At 41.3% G+C, this 21,431-nt stretch overlaps 1 protein-coding gene across 2 annotated transcripts; it reads left to right on the top strand.

Moving 5' to 3' along the window:
- Positions 1 to 483: 483 nt before the first annotated feature.
- Positions 484 to 21,392, top strand: tnpo1 (transportin 1). Of its 2 annotated transcripts, XM_028973994.1 has the most exons (25): positions 484 to 618; positions 743 to 864; positions 1,897 to 1,972; positions 3,105 to 3,254; positions 3,679 to 3,785; positions 8,034 to 8,167; positions 8,249 to 8,330; positions 8,832 to 8,954; positions 9,915 to 10,033; positions 10,286 to 10,346; positions 10,439 to 10,607; positions 10,697 to 10,849; positions 11,105 to 11,330; positions 11,413 to 11,584; positions 11,704 to 11,790; positions 11,870 to 11,977; positions 12,079 to 12,237; positions 12,352 to 12,439; positions 12,526 to 12,624; positions 12,723 to 12,818; positions 14,656 to 14,731; positions 15,749 to 15,848; positions 15,967 to 16,041; positions 16,179 to 16,311; positions 17,909 to 21,392. In XM_028973994.1, exons 2-24 carry the CDS (start codon positions 760 to 762, stop codon positions 16,284 to 16,286), a joined length of 2,673 nt encoding a protein of 890 aa, XP_028829827.1. In that variant the 5' UTR covers positions 484 to 618; positions 743 to 759; the 3' UTR covers positions 16,287 to 16,311; positions 17,909 to 21,392. The 2 variants fall into 2 exon arrangements, 1 of the variants encoding a protein (XP_028829827.1); XR_003749228.1 differs by lacking the exons at positions 14,656 to 14,731; positions 16,179 to 16,311; positions 17,909 to 21,392.
- Positions 21,393 to 21,431: the final 39 nt, after the last annotated feature.

Genomic DNA, 21,431 nt, shown 5'->3' with positions numbered 1-21,431 from the left:
ACTTTATACTATGACTGTTTTGATCTGTGGTTCCATTATAATCTTCTTGGATTCTGTAACAAAATTGCGTAATTGTAATAGGATGCAGTTGAGATCTCAAATGGGACAGGGTGAATCTAATCGCTTCCCCCTGGTTGCATCCAGTATCACTTGTGAAATGACTAAGAGTGAATCAAAGAAAAGTATTTACAAATCGAGTACATGTATGTGCACCATTTCCACATTTTGGTTATGTCTTACACTTTTGCAAAGGGTGGGGTTCCGTTTCAATGCATGAAATACATTCTCGCAATCTTTTCACTCATATAGCTTGTAATTTGAGTTTAGACCCTTCTTCTTTGACCTTATGTATCTATTTAAATTACATTAGCCATCAAACGACACAAATCATCACACACGGCACATGAAGCTACTAAACCCACGAAACACCTGTAAAAAAAGCGGGCGTGAGGCTGGCGGGCGACAGGACCCGGGGCGCGCCGACGTCTGGCTGCCGCTGTAAATGCGCCATGACTGCCTATGAGGAGGTCTTATTGCAAAACTGAATGTTCCTGCCCCGTCGGGCCCGCGTCTGTACGGTTCAGAGTCTACCGTTCCAGTGACAAACCCGCCTTCCAGGTAAGGTCAGAAACCGTAACCTGCGCCTGGCCGTTAATGTCGCCCGGCAGAGTCGTCGAAGGTCACGAGGCGAGGGTTTTAATGTTTTTTTTTTTTTTTGACTGTCCGGCTTTTCCCAATGCAGCAACCAATCGAACTAAGATGGAGTGCGAATGGAAACCAGACGAGCAGGGACTACAACAGATCCTACAGCTGCTGAAAGAGTCCCAGTCGCCGGACACGACGACGCAGAGATCCGTCCAACAAGTATCCTTTCCGCCTGGCGACATAATGGCCACATAAACGCGAGCCTTTATGCTACACAGGCTGTCATCGGAATAGCTGGAGACGCTTACCTCTGCATTCACAATGGAGCTAAGTTACATTCTACCAATAGTTACAGGGCGGCTTGGCTTTTGTACCTTTTTATTGCTAAAATGACGTGTTGCTAGTGTCGCTGTATCGGGAACGCCTTGATGGCCATTATGACTGTGAACTCGACCTCCTCATCTACATAAAATACGCAAAGTAGGTCCGAGCCGTTTGAACACGTTCAATAATCCTCGCTCACGACCGCCGGCGCACGGCATTAAAACGCTGGGCGTGATTACGTCGTATCACTCCGCCTTTTAATTTGTTGCCTGGCAACACCTTTTGTTAACTAATTGGAATCGGCCCCTGCAGACCGTCGCTGGAGCGGCGATGCTGCCCCCCCAGACCGCCGAACGAATGGCGGCGAATCCCGGAGCCACCGTCAGCGTTACAGTGTTCGTTTCGATCGCGGCGTGGCTGCTTACGGCGACCCGTCGGCTGCAGATCAAAGCGCGTGTTTATTTCGCGCCAGTTTCCCCCACCCCTCCGTCGATTAAACGACAAGCCCGTCGGAGGTCGGCGTCACTCGACGTCGCTGCTCCTGCGCCGAGGCGACGCGACGGTAACCTTGAAACGCAGCCGCGTCTTCCCCGCCTCATTGTTCACCGGCTGCTGCGCTTTACACGCGTGGAACAATGAGGGCAGATCCGAGCACACGCCCGCCATTTGTGACCTTGCTCTGTTTTACTGATGGAGGTCTTCCTCATTTATTGCAGACAATTGCATATTGAACCCCTAAGGCCAATCAACACGAATGTTAATACGTAACCGCTGATCAGAAAAACATGTTTTAGACCAGGTGTACCAGACCTGTGCGGGTAATGCGCACAAAATACAATGCAATAAACCGAGATCCTCCTGCTCCACACCACATGCACAAATACACAGAGGTTTGACGTCATCTTTCCTTGACGACATCCATCCCAGAAACTCGAGCAACTCAACCAGTATCCAGACTTCAACAACTACTTGATATTTGTTCTCACAAAATTAAAATCGGAAGGTACGTTCTTTCCACGTAAGGTCTTTCAACTACAGGCCTCGGCCAACATTTTTTATGTCCTGGTGTGTTTCGCAGTCATTCGCGTTCTGGTGACACACATTGCTGACTCGTGTCCGCGTTTTAGCCTCAGGTACAGTAGACGTCTTCCATGCCTTGTTGAGAATTAGAGTAGCGCTGTGTGAATATGGGTCATGCTAATTTTAAATCCTCAGTGCTTGGTGCTCGTCAAACCTGCGTCTGCCAGCTTGATGGCATGTCTCACGATTAAGTAAGCTCAGGGCCAGCGATTTATTTAGTTCATTTTGCACTGAGCGCGTAACTGTGGCGACTTCCTCGTTTCCTTGCGAGTGTGTCAGTTTTGATAAAGACATCAAGTTTGTCTGGTGCGTGGGGAATACATCATTCCATAATAAATTGTTTCTTTGTTTCTCTCGCCTTCAGATGTCCAACTAATATATATTTTTATAGACCATGTTTTTTTTTTTTTTTTTTTTCTTGGGTGCCATAATCTGAAGACATTCACAATTGGATAAATCTGCTTTGTCCATAATATGCGTGTGTGTGTGTGTGTGTCCTGTCCAAGAGACTGTACCTGTTTGTGCTCATAGAACATGGATGGATTTATTCCCTGGTGTCTGGCTTGATGTGTGTTGTATGTGTAAAAAGTGGTGACGTGTTGGATGTTGGGAGAAAGTTTATAGGTGCTTTTATGTCTGGATTGTGAAACGTGCATTGTTTTATTGCTGGAACAGTTGTGCAAGCTGCACATGATTTAAACTGTCTGCTGTGATTTAATGACACATTTTTTTTTTTTTGTTTTTGCCGTTGACAATTTGTTTTAATGGACATTTGATCAGTGTACTAGATAAACTCATTACTAATCTCAAACAAAAGCAGTATTTTTATTAGCTGTTTGCTCTTCTGGATATGGAGATCTGTCCTGCTAGACAATCTGTTTTGCAGGAGAGTCACTCAAATACTCCCAGATCATTCAAAAATGCATCATCAGCGTCTTCACAATGCATGCACAGTGTGACTTCATTTAAACCTAATGTGCTTGCATCAAGTAGATGTATGTATCTCGCTCATCTGCCGGTTGCAGCTTTTTTTGAACAGCATCTTTTCCTCACAGATGAACCCACACGGTCTCTGAGTGGACTCATCCTAAAGAACAATGTAAAAGCTCACTACCAGAACTTCCCCAACGGCGTCTCAGAATTCATCAAGAATGAGTGCCTGCAGAACATTGGCGACTCATCTCCACTCATCCGTGCAACTGTGGGTGAGTCCTCCTGTGTTGTTTTCTGCGTCTTTTGGGTTGGCCCGAGGCGCTTGTTTGGATTTATTACTGGTTGAATAGGACATGCACTTATGTGGATGAGTCTGGGAGATCAGTGCCGATCTATTTGACTCTTGTCCTTGCCTGGCCTTTGTTCTTGAATGGGATTGACTAAAGGAAGAAATCTACATGAATGCCATCAACCCACAGACAGGAGGTTGATTGAGCATATGCTTCATTGCATAATTTGACCTTGACTATGTTGTGGCGGGTTGGTTGTGATGGACATTAGGCATTTCAACAGCTCTAGCATCCGTGAACTCTGTTACCATGGTAACAGCATTTTACTTCCTCTTCCATTTCTTGTATCGTTCTGCCGTTTGCTTGTGCTTTATCTATGTCCCCTCCTCCTCGTGCTGCTTCTCAGGTATTCTGATCACCACTATCGCCTCTAAAGGGGAGCTTCAAAACTGGCCTGAGCTCCTGCCTAAGCTCTGCCTCCTCCTGGACTCAGAGGACTACAACACCTGTGAAGTAAGATACACACACACACACACACACACACATCCAACAGTTGGAATGTAGGAGACATGTAGTGCATTGCTTGTTTTCACATATTAAATATTTTGTATAATACAAGTTTTGAGATTTTTGAGCCTCTCAATATTTTTATTTGCTGGTTTATGTAATTTGATTGTTATAAGTCACATTTTCCCACATTCTTCTTCTTCCTCCTTTGGCTGCTCCCGTTAGGGGTCGCCACAGCGGATCAACCTGTCTGGTTGTCCGCACAATCGAGATTGCATACATTTTATGTATGATGAAACCCTCCCCATTAACCTGGGCTTGGGACCGGCACCAAGAAATGCACTGTCACGATAAAATTCATTTCTCAATTTTTTTTCTATATTTCTCAATTTTTTAATATATGCATGTCTCTGCATCAGTAGTGAGAGCAGTTTGGAATGTTATCTAAAGGGCATCAATGACATTAGTATGTTTTTGTATGCCGATGCTTCTGAGTTTTCTTGATGTGTAACTTCCCTGAAGCTGGATTTCTCTTCTAAACTCACCTGATTCCCTTCTTTCACTAGACTGATTGTACGTGTCTGCCTCTGGCCGGCTGGAACACTGCCGTCTGCTGTGTCTGTGCAGACATGTGGTGTGTTGAATGCGCATGAAGCTGCTGGTGTTTGTGCTGACTCGTGGTCTGGCTTGCGTGAGAGGCTCAGTCATGTTGTTGCTATGAAACCAGGGTTCGATGCAGGGCTGTCTCAGTGCAGAGTTGCCTTTTTTTTTTTGTTTTGTTTGTTTTTAATCCTCACATCAGCCGATGACATTCACACATCACTTCGTAGGCCTAGATTGTTCATGGTGTGATGCATACTGCCAAATGTTCTGAATATTCATCCTCCACATGAGATTATGTAAAACAAATAGTGTATAAATGCTTATGCATCCTGCAGGCAGAAATAGCTGCACCCAAATGAGTGCCTCTATGTACACTGCAGTATACATTTATATTTACAGCATCTGACTTTCAGGTTTTGTTTTAAACACATATTTCATAATCTTTTGCTGTAATTTGAATGCATGTTTTTTTTTTTTTTTATTTAGATTTTAGATAAGGGGTTGCGAATAATTTAAGATTGAATCATGCGTCACTATAATGATACTCTGCACACAATAACAGTACCACAGTAAGGTAATACAATAGTATGCAATATGATGGTATGTAAGCTACATTATGACAGGTGAAGTGAATAACATTTTCCTGTTACAATAGCACCTTTTTGTTTGTTTCCGCCCTGTACTTTCAACATACCAACACATCGATATCTATATATGTTATTATAATTTTTAATTCTATGCAAATGTATTTGCAGGGTACAGATTTTCCCTGTGGAAATGAATTGCTGGTGGCCATCATGCACAAGTGCATCATGGGTAAAGACTCCCTTGCAACAAGAACTTAAAATAGCTTGGGTGAGCTGTGTTGTCTACGGTCTCTGGGGTATTTCCTCGACCGGTAAATAAAACAATGTGTACGAGGCGACTGATGGTTCTGTACTTCACAGAAGAGACATTATAATGAGAGTCCGGGTGCAGATGTTAGCTGGGGTCAGTAAAGTAATGGAAGGAAACATGATTAGAACTGTTCCATGACAATAGTTTGTTAAACAAAGCACATTCCCATTATGTATCTTGCCTTATAACTCATGAAAGTTATGATCATGATATTCAGAGTGATTGCTAATAACCAAGGACGTACTATTCATTTAATTTTACTTAAGAATTCTGCACTTAAATGTAACTTATTCCAGACTTTAACACAGTGCCATAGGGCATATAGATCTGGAAAATATGATTCCTATGTAAAATATCTCAATCTGTGTCTCACATTATTTGAAGTCACCTTGTTTTGTTCTTTGGTACTAAAATTTGTTACTGTTTCACAATGTGCCTTAGAAACATTTATAGAGTTAAGAAAAACAGGTGAATTTAAGTGACTGTCCATCTTGTGTTTACACATGCTGGTGACATTTACCAGTAGCAATTGCTGTTTTATTCTTCTTTACTAATTTACACTACAGCCTGTGAGTCAATCAGGATCATCACTGATCATCAAACCTGTTGTACCAAAGTTTATTAGGTCCGTGTTTTGTACTGAGCATACGATTGCTGTAAAATGCATTATGAGAATCTCAGAGGTCACCAGTTATTGGATTGATACACACACAAGTATATTGGGATAATTTTCTAATTGCTCCAGAGTAAAACGTTTCTCTGTGTGCAGTGCAGCCACGTGGTGAGCTCGTTCTTCACCCAGGATGAGGGATTTGGGTCAGTTATTTTCTGCTGAGGAGATCCAGACGTGTGATTACAGGAATGTTGTATAAAGATTCATCTGTCCCTTAACCATGGAAACAGCACTTTCTGTTTGACTATAAAAGGCTCATAGTGTAACATTCATTTACCTTTCGGTGACCACTTTGTGTGTTGAGTGTTTCTCTGCCACATGTGTACCACTGGACAAACGGTGGCCAGATCTTTGACCATTTAGGGTCTGTTGTCTAAATGTGACCTTTCATTGTGTCCTGAGCATTTCATCCTTTTGAACGTCTTCTGACGCTGCAAATCTGTGGGAACAGCTTAAGTTAATTATCTTAGGAGCAGTACAACAGGACGTCTGTAGCGGCACAAGGCCTTTACAATCTGTTGATAATTAGTGCATTACCCTGGCAAAGTGCATGCTGTTTTTGGGTGACTGAGGTTTCCTGCTCAGGTGTTGGCGGTACATTGTAAGGCCTTGTCCCTGTCGAACTTCAGGCTGAAAAAGATTTTGCTTAGTCATCTGACAGACGGATTGTGAAATATATGAGTGAAGCTATATTATATTTTCAATTGAAGATCTCTTTTAAACCAGTACTGGGTTTAATTCATAAACAGGAAACCATGCTTTTGCTTTAAAGGTTCTAAAACGTCAGTAGTTTCTCACTTATAATGTTATAATTAAAGCCATCTCTGTCCTGGCATTTGAAAAAGATGTGTCTATGATGTGGAGGGTTGCTCATATTTACTTTCTGTATCATGGAGAGCATGGTGGGGCAGTGGTGGCCTAGAGGGTAAGGAAACAGACCCGTAATCAGAAGGTTGCCGAGTTCGAATCCCGAATTGCAGAGGTACCACTGAGAAAAGCACCGTCTCCACACACTTCTCCCCGGCTGCCTACTGCTCACCAAGGGTGATGGTTAAAAGCAGAGGACCAATTTCGTTGTGTGCACCGTGTTCTGTGTTTCACAACGACAATCACTTTACTTTCATGGAGATTAGTTGAAGTGTCTATTTTTAAATTGGACCTGGACCTTTATCTTCACTGTGGAAACAGTAGAGTGACAGTCACCATTATTCATAGATGCTGATTGGGCAGCAACAATAACTGTAGTTGTATGAGATCTTATGACCTTATGTGAAACAACCATGAAGCTGTAATGGCCTTTCGATCCATGCATAAACCCCTAGATCTTTTCTTTACCTAGCACATCTTCATATACCATGACTGAACAAATTACTGCAGATTTTCCACCTCTGTTTACCTGGTTAGCCACCCCTGTGGTTGATGTATAATCTGTGTATATGTTCTGAATTGCTTCCATTACCACCATCACTGAGTCAGTATAGTATGTTGTGAGGGCCCCTCCCTCATTCTATAAAAAGCCAGGACAGGTGCAGGACTAAACATTTATAGAACGGTGCTGTTGGCTTTATTTAGGTGTGCTGGGGGCAGTTTTAAGATGAAGATTTATGACAGCTGTAAAGCCGGCAGTCTTCATGAGGAGCAGAGGTGACTATGAACTTGGTGTAAGACACTTGGAGACTGAAAGTTATTCCCATTTTTGCAAGAATTTGCAAATGTGTTGTGCAATCTCCAAAAGCAAACTTGAAGTGGGTTAAAATTGTGAATTATGACTGGGTAATATTGGCTAGATTTTTAAGATATAATCAGCATATTTACACCAGACTTGCTGTGATTAACATATATTCAGTCAAACTGAATTTGTAAATGAGCCTCGGATCCATTTTGCCGTTAATGAACATAGATTGTGATATGTAAATGGATGCAGATAAGTGCTCATGATGATGATGATGATGATACACAAAAACATCAACTGCATTTACGTTTTTGTTCAATTTGGCATGTTTTGTAAATGTGCTCTGGATAAAAGATAATTGATGGGCAGGTTTAGAGAATGTAGTTTTAAAAGTTGCTCTTCCGTCCAGGGTGCTTTTGGAGCACTGCAAAAGATCTGTGAGGATTCGGCTGAGATTTTGGACAGTGACATGCTGGACCGCCCTCTTAATGTCATGATTCCCAAATTTCTTCAGTTCTTCAAGCACAGTAGTCCAAAGATCAGGTAGGCTGTTCTGTTTAATACACTGACCTTATTTGCCCCACAGATAATATTTATGAAATATTTGATAATTTCCTGTTGCAGGTCTCATGCCATTGCCTGTGTGAACCAGTTCATCATCAGTCGGACTCAGGCTCTGATGCTTCACATTGATCCTTTTATAGAGGTGAGGGGTCTGGTCTTGACACATCTCTTGTTCCTATAGAATTACCTTGTGTTCCTAATTTGCTGCTGTCTGCATGATTGAACCATCTAATGACTTCTCAGATCACTTCTAACCTCTGCTCCCCCCCCCCCCCCCCCCCCCCCCTTAGTATAAGCTACAAACATATCATAATGACGTGTAATTGAAAGCAATTTGTTTTGCACACTGTAGTTTACTTTTTTAGTAAACAATGTGGTTAAGAACTTCTGCTAACATCAGACTTGATGTGGGGGCAGTGGTGGCCTAGCGGTTAAGGAAACGGTCCTGTAATCAGAAGGTTGTCGGTTCGATTCCCGATCCGCCAAGGTGCCACTGAGGTGCCACTGAGCAAAGCACCGTCCCCACACACTGCTCCCCGGGCGCCTGTCATGGCTGCCCACTGCTCACTCAGGGTGATGGGTTAAATGTGTATCACATGTGACAATCACTTCACTCTCTCTCTACTATGCTCTCTTTGCCCAGAATCTGTTTGCACTGGCTGGCGATGAGGAGTCTGAGGTGAGGAAGAATGTCTGCAGAGCACTTGTAATGCTGCTAGAGGTCCGGATGGATAGACTTCTCCCTCACATGCACAACATCATTGAGGTAAGGCACTGACCTTCAGAACCCAGTTTCAGTCTCTGTACCAGTCTCAATATCGCTGTAATCGACCTGTCCTCTATCTTCTTTTGACCCAACAACAATGCTTTGTTTCTCATGACTGCACCTCAATGCATCTCAAAGTTCATCAACATTCAAAAATTGCTCTTCAGGCGCACTCACCACGTTTTACTTGTTCAGTCTGTAACCAGCTTGAGAACTTTTCCATCCATTCTACCCGTGCAGTACTTTGGCCTTACAATAGAGTGCATCAATACGCAGACATCCCAAGACTCATTTAAGGGAGTTTATCCCCCCGGAGTCACACCCTCTTGCTCTAGTTTCCAGGATATTTTATTCAATTCAGGGAGCCGTTATCAATATCCGGAGACTCCCGTAACTGTAGGGAGAGTTGGGATGTCTGCTGTATGCCACTCTGTCGCAATAGTGTTTATCGACAGGTAAAAGTAGAACAAGGGTGGCCAAAAATCAGGCATCATTGTTAATGTAAGAAGAAAACAATTATTTACAACTTCAAAATGGTGAGAGGGAGTTAAGATGTTCTTCACAGAGCCAGCAATATCCACAAAGGAAAACCCTCTCAGATGGTGGAAGGAAAAAGAAAGGCATTTTCCCTCATTGTCAATCCTGGCAAGGTGTTTTCTTGTCTATTACTTCTTAAGCTATATGTAAATCTAGTAGCTAAATAGGAGCCATTTTATAAATATGCAATTTATAATATGACTAATTGATTGTAGACTCCTATCAAATTAGTTGTTAGTTAGAGCCCTACCCATTAGATGAGCTTATCCACACATACTGGGGTAGTCGTCAGTGTTTTCCAACAGTTAGCTGCAGGTGGAAGAAAAGAGACTGAAATAGGTACAAAGATGCCATATTGTGGACTTCTGCAGCGGTATGGCAAATTTACCTTTTTCCATAATGCTTCCTTACCCTGTTGAACAGTACATGCTGCAGCGCACTCAGGACCAGGATGAGAATGTGGCTCTAGAGGCCTGTGAGTTCTGGCTCACGCTTGCAGAGCAGCCTGTATGTAAAGAGGTGCTGTGTGGACATCTGTCCAAGTGAGTACCTCGTTACTAAAGTGTTTTCACACATTCTTGTTGTAATGAGTTAATCAGTCTCCATATAATATACACACACACACACACACACACACACTTGTCAAAGCACCTTTACCTCCATATATTAATGTAACCCACGGAGTGTTTCTCCACAATGGACCAGCAGCTTTCATGTGGTTTCAGGTGAATGAGGTTCTTAGATGCTAAGTCTTTGTATGCTGTGATTAATTATGCCTTTGTTTCATACTGCAGGTTGACTCCAGTCCTTGTCAGTAAGATGAAGTACTCTGAGATCGATATTATCCTGCTAAAGGTCCTCCCTGCTCCTTGTTAGCTTTTGACTTCCCTTTTCTCTCGGCCTCAAAGCTGAAGAATTGCTGTCCGTGTCTGTGCTTGTGTTGCCAGGGCGATGTGGAGGAGGATGAGGCCATCCCAGATAATGAGCAGGATATTCGGCCACGCTTCCACCGATCACGCACAGTTGCCCAGCAACATGAGGCAGATGGTATTGAAGACGAAGATGATGATGAAGATGATCTGGATGATGACGATACCATTTCAGACTGGAATTTGAGTGAGTGATCATAAATACATACAGATATGCAATTATAAATGACATTTAAATTACAATTTCTCTCACAAACTTTGTGTGCCTTTCTGTAGGGAAGTGCTCTGCTGCAGCTCTGGATGTTCTTGCCAATGTATTTCGTGATGACCTCCTGCTTCATCTCCTGCCACTGCTTAAAGAACTGCTGTTTCACCCTGACTGGGTCATCAAAGAGTCTGGCATACTGGTGCTGGGGGCTATTGCGGAGGGTGAGTAATGCACCGCATACATTAGCCTAGTGGGTAACACACTTGCCTATGAACCAGAAGACCCAGGTTCAAATCCCACTTACTACCATTGTGTCCCTGAGCAAGACACTTAACCCTGAGTGTCTCCAGGGGGGGGACTGTCCCTGTAACTACTGATTGTAAGTCGCTCTGGATAAGGGCGTCTGATAAATGCCGTAAATGTAAATACCAGCTGGTTCTACATGATGTTGAAATATAAACAATTGTCTGTCCCAGGCTGTATGCAAGGCATGATTCCATATTTGCCGGAACTGATCCCTCACCTGGTGCAGTGTCTGTCAGATAAGAAAGCACTGGTCCGCTCAATCACATGCTGGACACTCAGCCGCTACGCACACTGGGTGGTCAGTCAGCCGCCTGACACGTACCTCAAACCTCTCATGACCGAGCTGCTCAAACGCATCCTGGATGGCAACAAGCGTGTACAGGAGGCTGCTTGCAGGTGGGTAACTGAAAAGGCGAGGGGCTGATGCATCTTCAGATAAGCAGGATATAACACCCTTTTGGATCTTTTTGTGTAACAGTGCCTTTGCCACTCTGGAGGAGGAGGCTTGCACAGAATTGGTTCCGTACCTAGCCTACATCCTGGACACACTGGTGTTCGCTTTCAGCAAGTACCAACACAAGAACCTGCTTATTCTCTATGATGCCATTGGTACACTGGCAGATTCTGTGGGCCACCACCTCAACAAACCGGTAACAACAAACCTCATGTACCCCGTTTTTTTTCTTTTTTTAATACTAAGGAGGGATATCTACGATTCAGTGAGGGTTTTTGTTATACATTAATAATTATTTATTAATTTTTCCTGAAGGAATATATCCAGATGCTAATGCCACCACTGATTCAAAAATGGAACCAGTTGAAGGATGAAGATAAAGACTTGTTCCCTCTCCTTGAGGTCTGCCTTGACCAATGATTTATAATCATGTCTGAAAGTCTTGTCTTTGTTTAACCAGTGGTGTCTCTGTATCTTTTAGTGCCTCTCATCTGTGGCCACTGCTCTACAGAGTGGGTTCCTGCCCTACTGTGAACCTGTCTACCAACGCTGTGTGAACCTAGTTCAGAAAACTCTTGCCCAGGCTATGGTGAGATACAAATAAAGACATATTTTTGATAAAAAACAATTCATATGCAAATATTCTATTCTTAGCATAACTATTTGTCACCATCCCCCCCATCCCCTCAGCTCCACAACTCACAGCCGGATCAGTATGAGGCTCCTGATAAGGACTTTATGATTGTGGCTCTGGATTTGCTCAGTGGACTGGCAGAGGGTCTCGGTGGGAATATTGAGCAGCTGGTTGCCCGTAGCAACATTCTCACCCTCATGTACCAGTGCATGCAGGTAACCATGGAGATGGTCCGCAGAGACCGGTCACACCTGAATGAGCTGTTTCAGCCATAATTTCTCTTTGTGGTTTCAGTGTTCATTTCACTTCTTCTGCTCAATTGGCTACAGGATAAAATGCCAGAGGTTCGTCAAAGTTCCTTTGCTCTTCTTGGAGATCTGACAAAGGCCTGTTTCCAACACGTCAAGCCTTGTATTGGTATGTTTGCTTCCATTGACCCATAAATATTCCCACAATATGTGTAAACATTAAAAAAAAAAAATTCCCCTTGTGTCTTGTTCAAGCTGATTTCATGCCCATACTGGGCACAAATCTGAACCCGGAGTTAATTTCTGTATGCAACAATGCAACCTGGGCTATTGGTGAAATTTCTATTCAAATGGGTAAATATAGATCTTTTTTTAATTAATTAAAATCCTTTCATTAAAATGAAAGGAAACATGCACAACCAGGTTCTAACCTAAATTTTGTTTTCATTCAGGTGCTGATATGCAACCCTATATTGCCATGGTATTACATCAGCTGATAGAGATCATAAACAGACCCAACACACCAAAGACACTGCTGGAAAACACAGGTACCACTAGGGGTGCTAGAGAGGCAGCCCATCTAGCAGGGAGGCCTACCTAAACCCTAGCAAAACCCAACTCTGCAGTGGCTATTAATCTCAACTCCTGAGCATGGAACTTGCAGGGATTGCTAGTGGTTTTGTTATGCCCATCATAAGACACCTAAAGCAAAGGTGTTCAGATTCTATCTTAACCATATGAAAACTGGATTTCTTAATTTGTCAATAACTGCCTGTTGTCCAACTGAGCAACCCCTTTAAGTGTCCATTCTTGGAGTTTGAAATGGTTGAAATGTAAAATAAACTGGTGTTTAAAAATCTTTTTAATTAATTGAAAAAGAGGGAAATAGTTGCTGAATAGTGCGTCATGTTTTAACCTTACATTTAATCTTTTATGTATCTTATGTGCATACACGGTATATCACTGAATGCTTATTTAACATAAAAGTCATAAATAACCATTGCTGACCTGAGAATAATATCTAATTCAATCTTAAGCACAGTTTGTGCTGCAAGAAATGTATAGCACCTATCTAGCAGACAACCTCACAGTTACACTCCACTCTTATTTTCCTATGTATTTTTTTTTTTTTTTTTTATAAAATGCCAGTTTTAGCCACAATGGCTGCCTCAGTTGAATCTCGAAAGTATAAGGGTGAAGTGTAACCTCTTTAACACACCCAAGAGGGAAACTAGGGCACACTACTTTTAGATGTGTTCCTGTTTGTCAATGTGTCAGTTTATTTCTCAGTTTATTTCTATCTGTTTTTAGTTACTGTTTTAAATGTGAATGCATATCTGCAAATAGATGTTGAATGTTGTTTAGTTAAGGATGGCAAATGTTTGATGCAGGATATCTGATCCCCCTCCCCCAACTTGAAAGATTATTTTAAAGTGTATATTATTTAGTTAAATAATATGTTAAATAACATATAAATCAATGATATCAATGCAGACTGTAATCCAAATACTCCTATTTGTTCCATTTAATATTTTGCTGTATAAAAACGGCACATGTCTTGGCTTCAGACATTCTGTATCAAATTTTAATTTAATGTTAGTAATTCTCATTTCAAGTGGGTGTTGTCACAGGCCCCACCACAGTCCTGTTTTCCATACTTGTGGATCAGATTATCCTGCACTGAACTCTGTTCTCTAATAAGCCTATCATCTGCTTTCTGCATGTGTCATTGGACTGTTCATAAATGCCTGTTTTTAATGAGAATGTTGCATAGTTCTGTGTCTCTTAAACTTAGGTCTCCTCTGTGCTTCATATGAACCTGATGGAATCTAGTCCTTCTCCATGTAGTTGGCTTTAGCTTAATCTGTTTTTCTTTTCAAGAAAAGAGAAAAAATATACATTTGCATTTTTTCTTACCAAAAAAATTAACCCTTACGAGTTTAAGGGAGAAAGACTCAGAAAGCCCAGCATGGAGACATTACTAGTCAATAAGCCTTTTGTATAAATGTGCATAGCCAAACCAGATCTTGATTTTTGGCAACAGAATTGATTAGAAAAAAGTAAATACATGAGCACCAGAAGATAGTTGTGCCTATTTATCAAAAAGTGGCTTTTGCCGTTGTGTGGACAAGTGTTTTCTGAGAGTTCTCCCTTAAACGATTTGTTTTTTAGATTGCCATATTTTAATTTCTCCCCATTTATTCTGGGGCTGTAAGAACAGTAGGAAAATCTTGTGTTTATTATCATACACAGATTCTGTTGATTTCTGTTTCTGAGTTGTTTGTTTGTTTGTTTTTTCTTTATGTTTTCTCCTCCCCCTCCCTCTCATTCGCTCATGTCTTGGTTGGCGTTTGGTGGTGTATAACCGTGATTGCGTTACCTTAGCAATAACAATTGGTCGTCTTGGTTACGTTTGTCCTCAAGAGGTGGCACCCATGCTACAGCAGTTTATAAGACCCTGGTGTGTATTATTCAATCTTTTATTTCATTCATTTCCTCCTCTCTGTCCCTCTCTCTTCCTGTCCCTCTCTATTGCTCATCTGTCCACCTTTCTTTCTTTTTTATCTTGCTCTCTTGCTTTCACTTCTGTCTTTCTTTCTCTGTCAGCTCTTTTCTGTTTTGTATGAATCAGTCTGTAATCATTGCCAATCATGTAACTAATCCTGTCCCTTTTAGGTCTTGTTGTTTAATTTGCCTCAGTAGCACCTTCATGTATTCTACATTGATTTGACTTTTTTTCCTTTTTGTTCAGTTTTTTTTGTCGTTGTTTATTGTCACTATCTAACTACTAATTGAATGCATGGGATAATATTGGTCACATGCTTGCTGGTTTGAGGGGGAAGGGGGATAAAACAGCTTGTTTAAAATGCTTAGAAGAGCATTTAAAGAATCCAACCCCTTACCGAACGTATGATCTTCCAGCTGCATGTCTATCCCAGTATTCCATTCCCCAGTTCCCTACTCAGAGCAAAAACATTGGTTTAATTAAAGGTGCTATAGAGACCATTACTTTTATGTTAAGCATTGCAATTCTGTTTTAAATAAGGAATTATTCCAGTGGTGTGATAGTCAGGTTTATATGGGTTTAAATATGTTTAATAATGCTGTGTTTTTTGCATGTGTTTTTGAAAATGTTACAAATTACTGAAGCAAATAAGTTTATTTAAAGACATCAGAGCCAGTAGACCTATATAACATATTTATCTAATTATATTACAAGTAATTGTTATTAGTTATTATGGTGCGTTGTCAATTATGTATCCATATTATGTTAAAATTAGGGAAATAAATGAGTAGATATAGGCAGTGGCATGCCATTGTAAAAGTAAATTTGGGAATGCTAAACCTGAACATTTAAATATGCATTAACTACTGAGTGTAACGTATGTTAAAGGTGCTCTGAGGACTTTATATTTAATGAATCAGGAGCCTCTGATTGGCCCTGTGTTTTTAAAAAAATGGCTGTTTCAATTGGCAGGTGCACCTCTCTGCGTAATATAAGAGACAATGAAGAGAAAGACTCTGCCTTTCGTGGAATCTGCACCATGATCACGGTCAACCCTGGAGGGGTGGTGCAGGTGAGGTCTAAGAATTTCCACATTGTCTATTTGGGTACCTTTGTGTCGTGCCAGGTCTTTTGTGTAAAGCTTTAATTCAGCTTTAACTCAGTTTTTGGTTTACATTGTCTCCCCCCAGGACTTTATATTTTTCTGTGATGCAGTCGCCTCATGGGTGAACCCTAAGGATGATCTGAGAGACATGTTCTACAAGGTAAAGGCTAGACCATGATGTCTGTATAAAACACTGTTCTCACATGAAGGACTGCTGACCAAGTTAAACCCGAAAAGGTCCCTACTGAACATATCCTGTTGTGTTAACATGTATGGTGGGCCTGTGTGTTTTATCAGATCCTCCATGGTTTTAAGAACCAGGTGGGAGAGGAAAACTGGAGAAGGTTCTCTGATCAGTTTCCTCTGCCTCTGAAGGAGCGACTTGCAGCCTTCTATGGAGTCTAACCATAGCTACAGGCCATTTTTTGGGGTAGGTCTAAGTTTTTATGCACACTAAGATTACTACTAACAAGACTTTTGCATGGGCTGATGGGTTGGTTGGTTCTTCTTCCACCAGCAGCTACAGATAACTAGCAAGTGTTCCTTCCTGGTTCATGTGTATTTTATTCCGAAAGCCCACTGGTTTGGAATGGCATTAGCAGCACTGGAAAACTGCCCTTGAACCCGTTTATCTCTGAGAACCTGGGTCTCCTGGTTCACAGGCGAGTGTCTTACCCACTAGGCTACTAGGTCTGGATTTGGAGTCTCACAAAAAAATAAAGTGAAAAAACCCTACAAGCTGATCCAACTTTGATGTAATGTCCTTAAAACAAGTCAAAATGAGGCTCAGTCATGGTGTGTTGGTGGATTGAGGGAGACATGATGTCCCAGATGTGCTCAATGGGATTCAGGTCTGGGGAATGGGCAGGTCAGTCCATAGCATCACTGCCTTTGTCTTGCTGGAACTGCTGACACACTCCAGTCACATGAGGTCTAGCATTATCTTGCATTAGGGTCAACCCAGGGCCAACCGCAACAGCATATGGTCTCACAAGGGGTCTGAGGATCTCATCTCAGTACCTAATGGCAGTCAGGCTACCTCTGGCAAGCACATGGAGTGCTGTGCGGCCCCCCAAAGAAATGCCACCCAACACCAATACTGACCCACTACCAATCCAGCAGATTGCTAAACCCCCACCTGTTGGGCCCTCATACCACATAGTCTGTTTTTTTTACTGTTTGAGCAGGCACATGCACATTTGTGGTCATTTTGGTCATTTTGCAGTAGCCTAGTGGGTAACAATCTGTCAGTGCTCCTGTTCCTCCTTGCGCAAAGGTGGAGGTAGCGTTACTTCTGCTGGGTTGTTGCCCTCCTACGGCCTCCTCCACATCTCCTGATGTACTGGCCTGACTCCTGGTACATTTACATTTATGGCATTTATCAGACGCCCTTATTCAGAGCGACTTACAATAAAGTAGTTACAGGGACAGTGCCTCCTGGAGCAACTTAGGGTTAAGTGTCTTGCTCAGGGACACAATAGTTGTAAGTGGGATTTGAACCTGGGTCTTCTGGTTCATAGGCGAGTGTGTTACCCACTAGGCTACTAAAACACCCTACACACCCATCCTGGTAGTGCCTTGATGCTCTGGACATGCGCTGACACACAGCAAACCTTCTTGCCGCAGCTTGCATCGATGTGCCATCCTGGATGAGCTGCATTACCTGAGCCACTTGTGTGGGTTGTAGTCACCGTCTCATGCTACCACTAGAGTGAAAGCACCTCCAGCATTCAAAACATCAGCCAGAAAGTATAGGAACTGAGAAGTGGTCACCACCTGCAGAACCACAGCTTTATTGGGGATGTCTTGCTTATTGCCTGTAATTTCCAGCTGTTGTCCATTCCATTTTTTTACAACAGCATGTGGAATTGATCGTCAATCAGTGTTGCTTCCTAAGTGGACCATTTGATTTCACAGAAGTGTAATTGACTTGGAGTTACATTATGTTGTTAAAGTGTTTCCTTTTATTTTTTTTTTTGAGCTGTGAATGGTAAAGTGTTTTAATACTCCTTTTTCTTTTTCTGCAGGTCATTCACTATGGGAGCTGACAGGGAACCTCTTATACCCAGGGAACATGTTGCCCTTTACTGGGGGGAAGGGTGGTCTGGCTGGGGATAAAGGGGGGGTGCTCGGCCCCCCAAAAAAACCCTTCCAGATGGGGTGGGAGGGAGGTGTTATTTGCATCATTAAATGATGCAACATGGTGGGAATCATCATTTAAAAAAAAAAGAAGAAAAAAACAGGAAAAATTAAACAAGCACCAAGCCAACTTGGCAATGGTGGAAAACGTTTCATTCGAAAGGATGGAAAAAGATTAAGCTCTTATAATTTGACCTTGTCATCTTAAATCCGTATCACCCTGTTGTGCAAATAAGGGGGACAGATATGATAATTAGATATCTTGTTTTGGTGAAAACCCATATGTTTAAGTTGAATCTAAAGGAAGTGCCTAGAGGAAAATAAGGTATATTTAGTTCCAAGTCTATATGCATCAGCTGATATATACCTTAAGAGTTAAATGAAGGGGATTGGGTCGGGGTTCTAATAGTTAGGCGTGTGTGCACCATAAGATAATAAGCATGAGGGTTGTGGGGTGGAAGGTAAAAATTAGACTGCATGAAAATGAAGCAACTTAAATAATGCAGACAGACCCTTGGTTTTTAGTTACAATTTTTATGCTATGGTTAATTGCAAGACAGGGCACAACAGTAGCGGGTTAATGAATATGAATATTAATCCAAACAAATAATAATAAACTTGCAATCACAGAGTTCACCCTGTGACCAGAACTGAGGGCGTTACAATCCCCATCATTTCAAATGGGCAACCGTCTATAGTGTGACAAACCCTTATACCCATGAGGCGTACTTTACAATTCTTACTGTTGTCAGAGGTGACTCTTGTCTTTAACACTAAGATGGAAAGCCACACAACTGTGAGGAGCAGTGAGGCTATGCATCAGATCAGTCCAGTACAGTGGTGTGTATGTGTGATTGTGCGCATTATTGTGAGATGTTTGCATTGCCCTGAGATAAGATTTGCCACCTGCTTTGTTTCACCCATGTGCTTGTCTGTCCTTGTGATCTTTAACACCTCTCTGTGCTGCAGAGTGCCGAGCGGTTTTGTTGCCGGGACGTGCTGGCGTGAACTCACACAGACGTTTAGCGGAAGCAGGGTTTGATGTGGTCGGCGTGGCTGCGTACGTGTTGTTGTGGTCGTGAGGTATAAGGCGTAGCGGTAGGCCCTCTAGGTATTCTGTGGTGTTTGCAAACTCTTCTTCAGTGCCAGAGCCAAGTCAGTACTAATCAGTGCTGGAAAACGTAGACTGGGCTTCTGCAAATGATTTTTTATTTTTATTTTCCCCCCCAATGCAACTCGAAACAAGAAAGTTGTCCTATTGGTTTGTTGCAGTCCTTGGCTGTCAGTTCCAGACTGCTTATTTTCTATATTGGTATATCTGTCTATTTAGTTTTGGTTTTGTGAATGGCATGATATCATAGATTCTCGTATTGCCAGTTTTGGTTGGATGTTTCAAGCCGGGTACGCAGATGTTTTGATTTGTGCATGTTGGTGGCCCTATTATCACCCACATTAAGTGAGTGGGTAGTAAAATAATTTAAGAAGGATTTACGACAGTTCTTATTAACCCACCTTACTGGTTTCCTGATGTTTGAAATCAGCAGTGGGACGTTCCCTTTAACCATTTAGCTTAAATAAGTTATTTACTGTGAATCTTGGACTATTAATCTGGCATGTGTTTTCGTTTTAGTCCTTTGTTGTGAATATCACCTGATCATATCCCATGATGAAACGGGAGACTTAAAATGCCAGCCAGACAGACAGCTCTGCTGGTCAGAGTGATCTTCATTCAGTATTTTTTTGTTCTGTAAGCCACCTCCTTGTAAATTTTTAAAATGCTAACAAAACATATATATTTATTTATATACTTATGAAGATGAACTTATCCCTACATAGCGTAAAGCACTGTTTTTTTTATGAGCATTGTTTCCCTTCCTAAGTACTACACTACATTTCTGAGTGGCAATGTGACAACTATGTTGCAAACTTAGTTTTTCCACAGTCCTTAGGAGGTGCAACAATGACTGAAAACTTTTTCAAATACATTATGCTGCTATATTTCTGTTTAAAATCTGTAAATGTTCAAATGTAACAAGTGGTATTAAAACAAAATGGTTTAACATTCAACAATTCATTTTTATTTTAATGGTAAAACAACCCACAACAGAATTTTCATGTAAAGACTGTGAAGTGATGAAGATTAGAACAACTAGAAACATCATGGGATATCATTAGGTACAATTTTGGTCATTTTTTTGGCCATTCCTCTGTATGGCTGTGTAGCTTTGTTTAGAAATAATCTTTTTTTTTTTTTTTTTTTTTTTTTTGTGTGTGTGTGTTTTGTTACTTTGTTACATTCCATCCCTGGTGTCAGGCATGGTTTAATTCAGTTCATGTGCTACAGTCACACAAAATCACCAAAACAAAAGAAACAAATATAAATGGTACATTTGTTGCTATTGTGCTGTTGCAGATTAAGTCCACTGTTAAGTGTTGTTTTTTTATGTGCATATATTTTTGTCATAGGAACCTCAGGAGGTTTGTGTTTACTGTTTTTATTTTATTTATTTATCACTTTTATTTTAAATATGTATGCCTTTTTTGTTGTTTGAATCTCCCATACTGAAGAAGTTTGACTAAGACTGCCCAGACAGCCATTTAGGCTCCATGTAAGTTTAAGGCTTCTCTGCTGTGATGCTCAAGACTTCCTACACCAGCTTACAGAGTCCAGAGTAATCCACCAGGAACTTTGTAACTTTTGCCTGTTTGGGCCTGATCATTCTAATGGAAAGTTCACTGGGGCAAAGAAAACCAAGATATATTAAAAGAAATTAGCGAAGATGAAAATGTGACTTGTTTATTAAAATGACTTACAAGCGCATGCAACACTTACACTGTGATGATGCCTTGAAATTTAACTGGTGACTTATTGTTAAATAGGCATTGGGGTAGGCTGGTGAAGAAATTTGCACATAGTGAAGTAAATAGGTTATTGATAAGAACATATTTGAAGTTAAGAACTAAACGTTGACAATTCATGTAAAGACGTAAAAGTTTAAAGCTTTACATTTTTCTTAATACTGCACAGACTACTGTAATTTTTAGAATGTCTCCTTGAGTGGAAGAAGGAAAAAAAAGTTTTCTTAGCACCTAACTTCTGAAGCCATGTAAACTTCAGCCTTCATGCTTCACATAAGAAAAAAAAAAAAAAAAAAAAGTTCATTTTGAATAGAGACTTGGTTGTCATTTTTGATAAGCTGCTAAATTTTGAGAATTTAAGGTTAATCATTTTGGGGCCACCAAATATTTTGGATCATGCGAAGAATCTATATTGTACTGTAGTAATTTTGTAATGACGTTTGTATGATGGTTGACGGTTATCACTGCTTGGATCTGTACATTGTTGAAAGTAAATTGTTTACATAAAACTTATACCCTGTCTTTTTTTTAAACCACATCCTGTCAAGCTGT

This window comes from Denticeps clupeoides, chromosome 3 (genome assembly GCF_900700375.1).
Source record: "Denticeps clupeoides chromosome 3, fDenClu1.1, whole genome shotgun sequence".
Classification (NCBI taxonomy): domain Eukaryota; kingdom Metazoa; phylum Chordata; class Actinopteri; order Clupeiformes; family Denticipitidae; genus Denticeps; species Denticeps clupeoides.
This window is presented reverse-complemented; position numbering and strand designations above follow the sequence as displayed.

Bases quoted from the DNA above. Each gene is read 5' to 3' on its own strand.
- tnpo1 (XM_028973994.1), top strand. From the start codon at position 760: ATGGAGTGCGAATGGAAACCAGACGAGCAGGGACTACAACAGATCCTA. The intron at 3,255-3,678 runs GTGAGTCCTCCT...GCTGCTTCTCAG, and splicing joins ACTCATCCGTGCAACTGTGG to GTATTCTGATCACCACTATC. The intron at 12,819-14,655 runs GTACCACTAGGG...GCGTTACCTTAG, and splicing joins GACACTGCTGGAAAACACAG to CAATAACAATTGGTCGTCTT.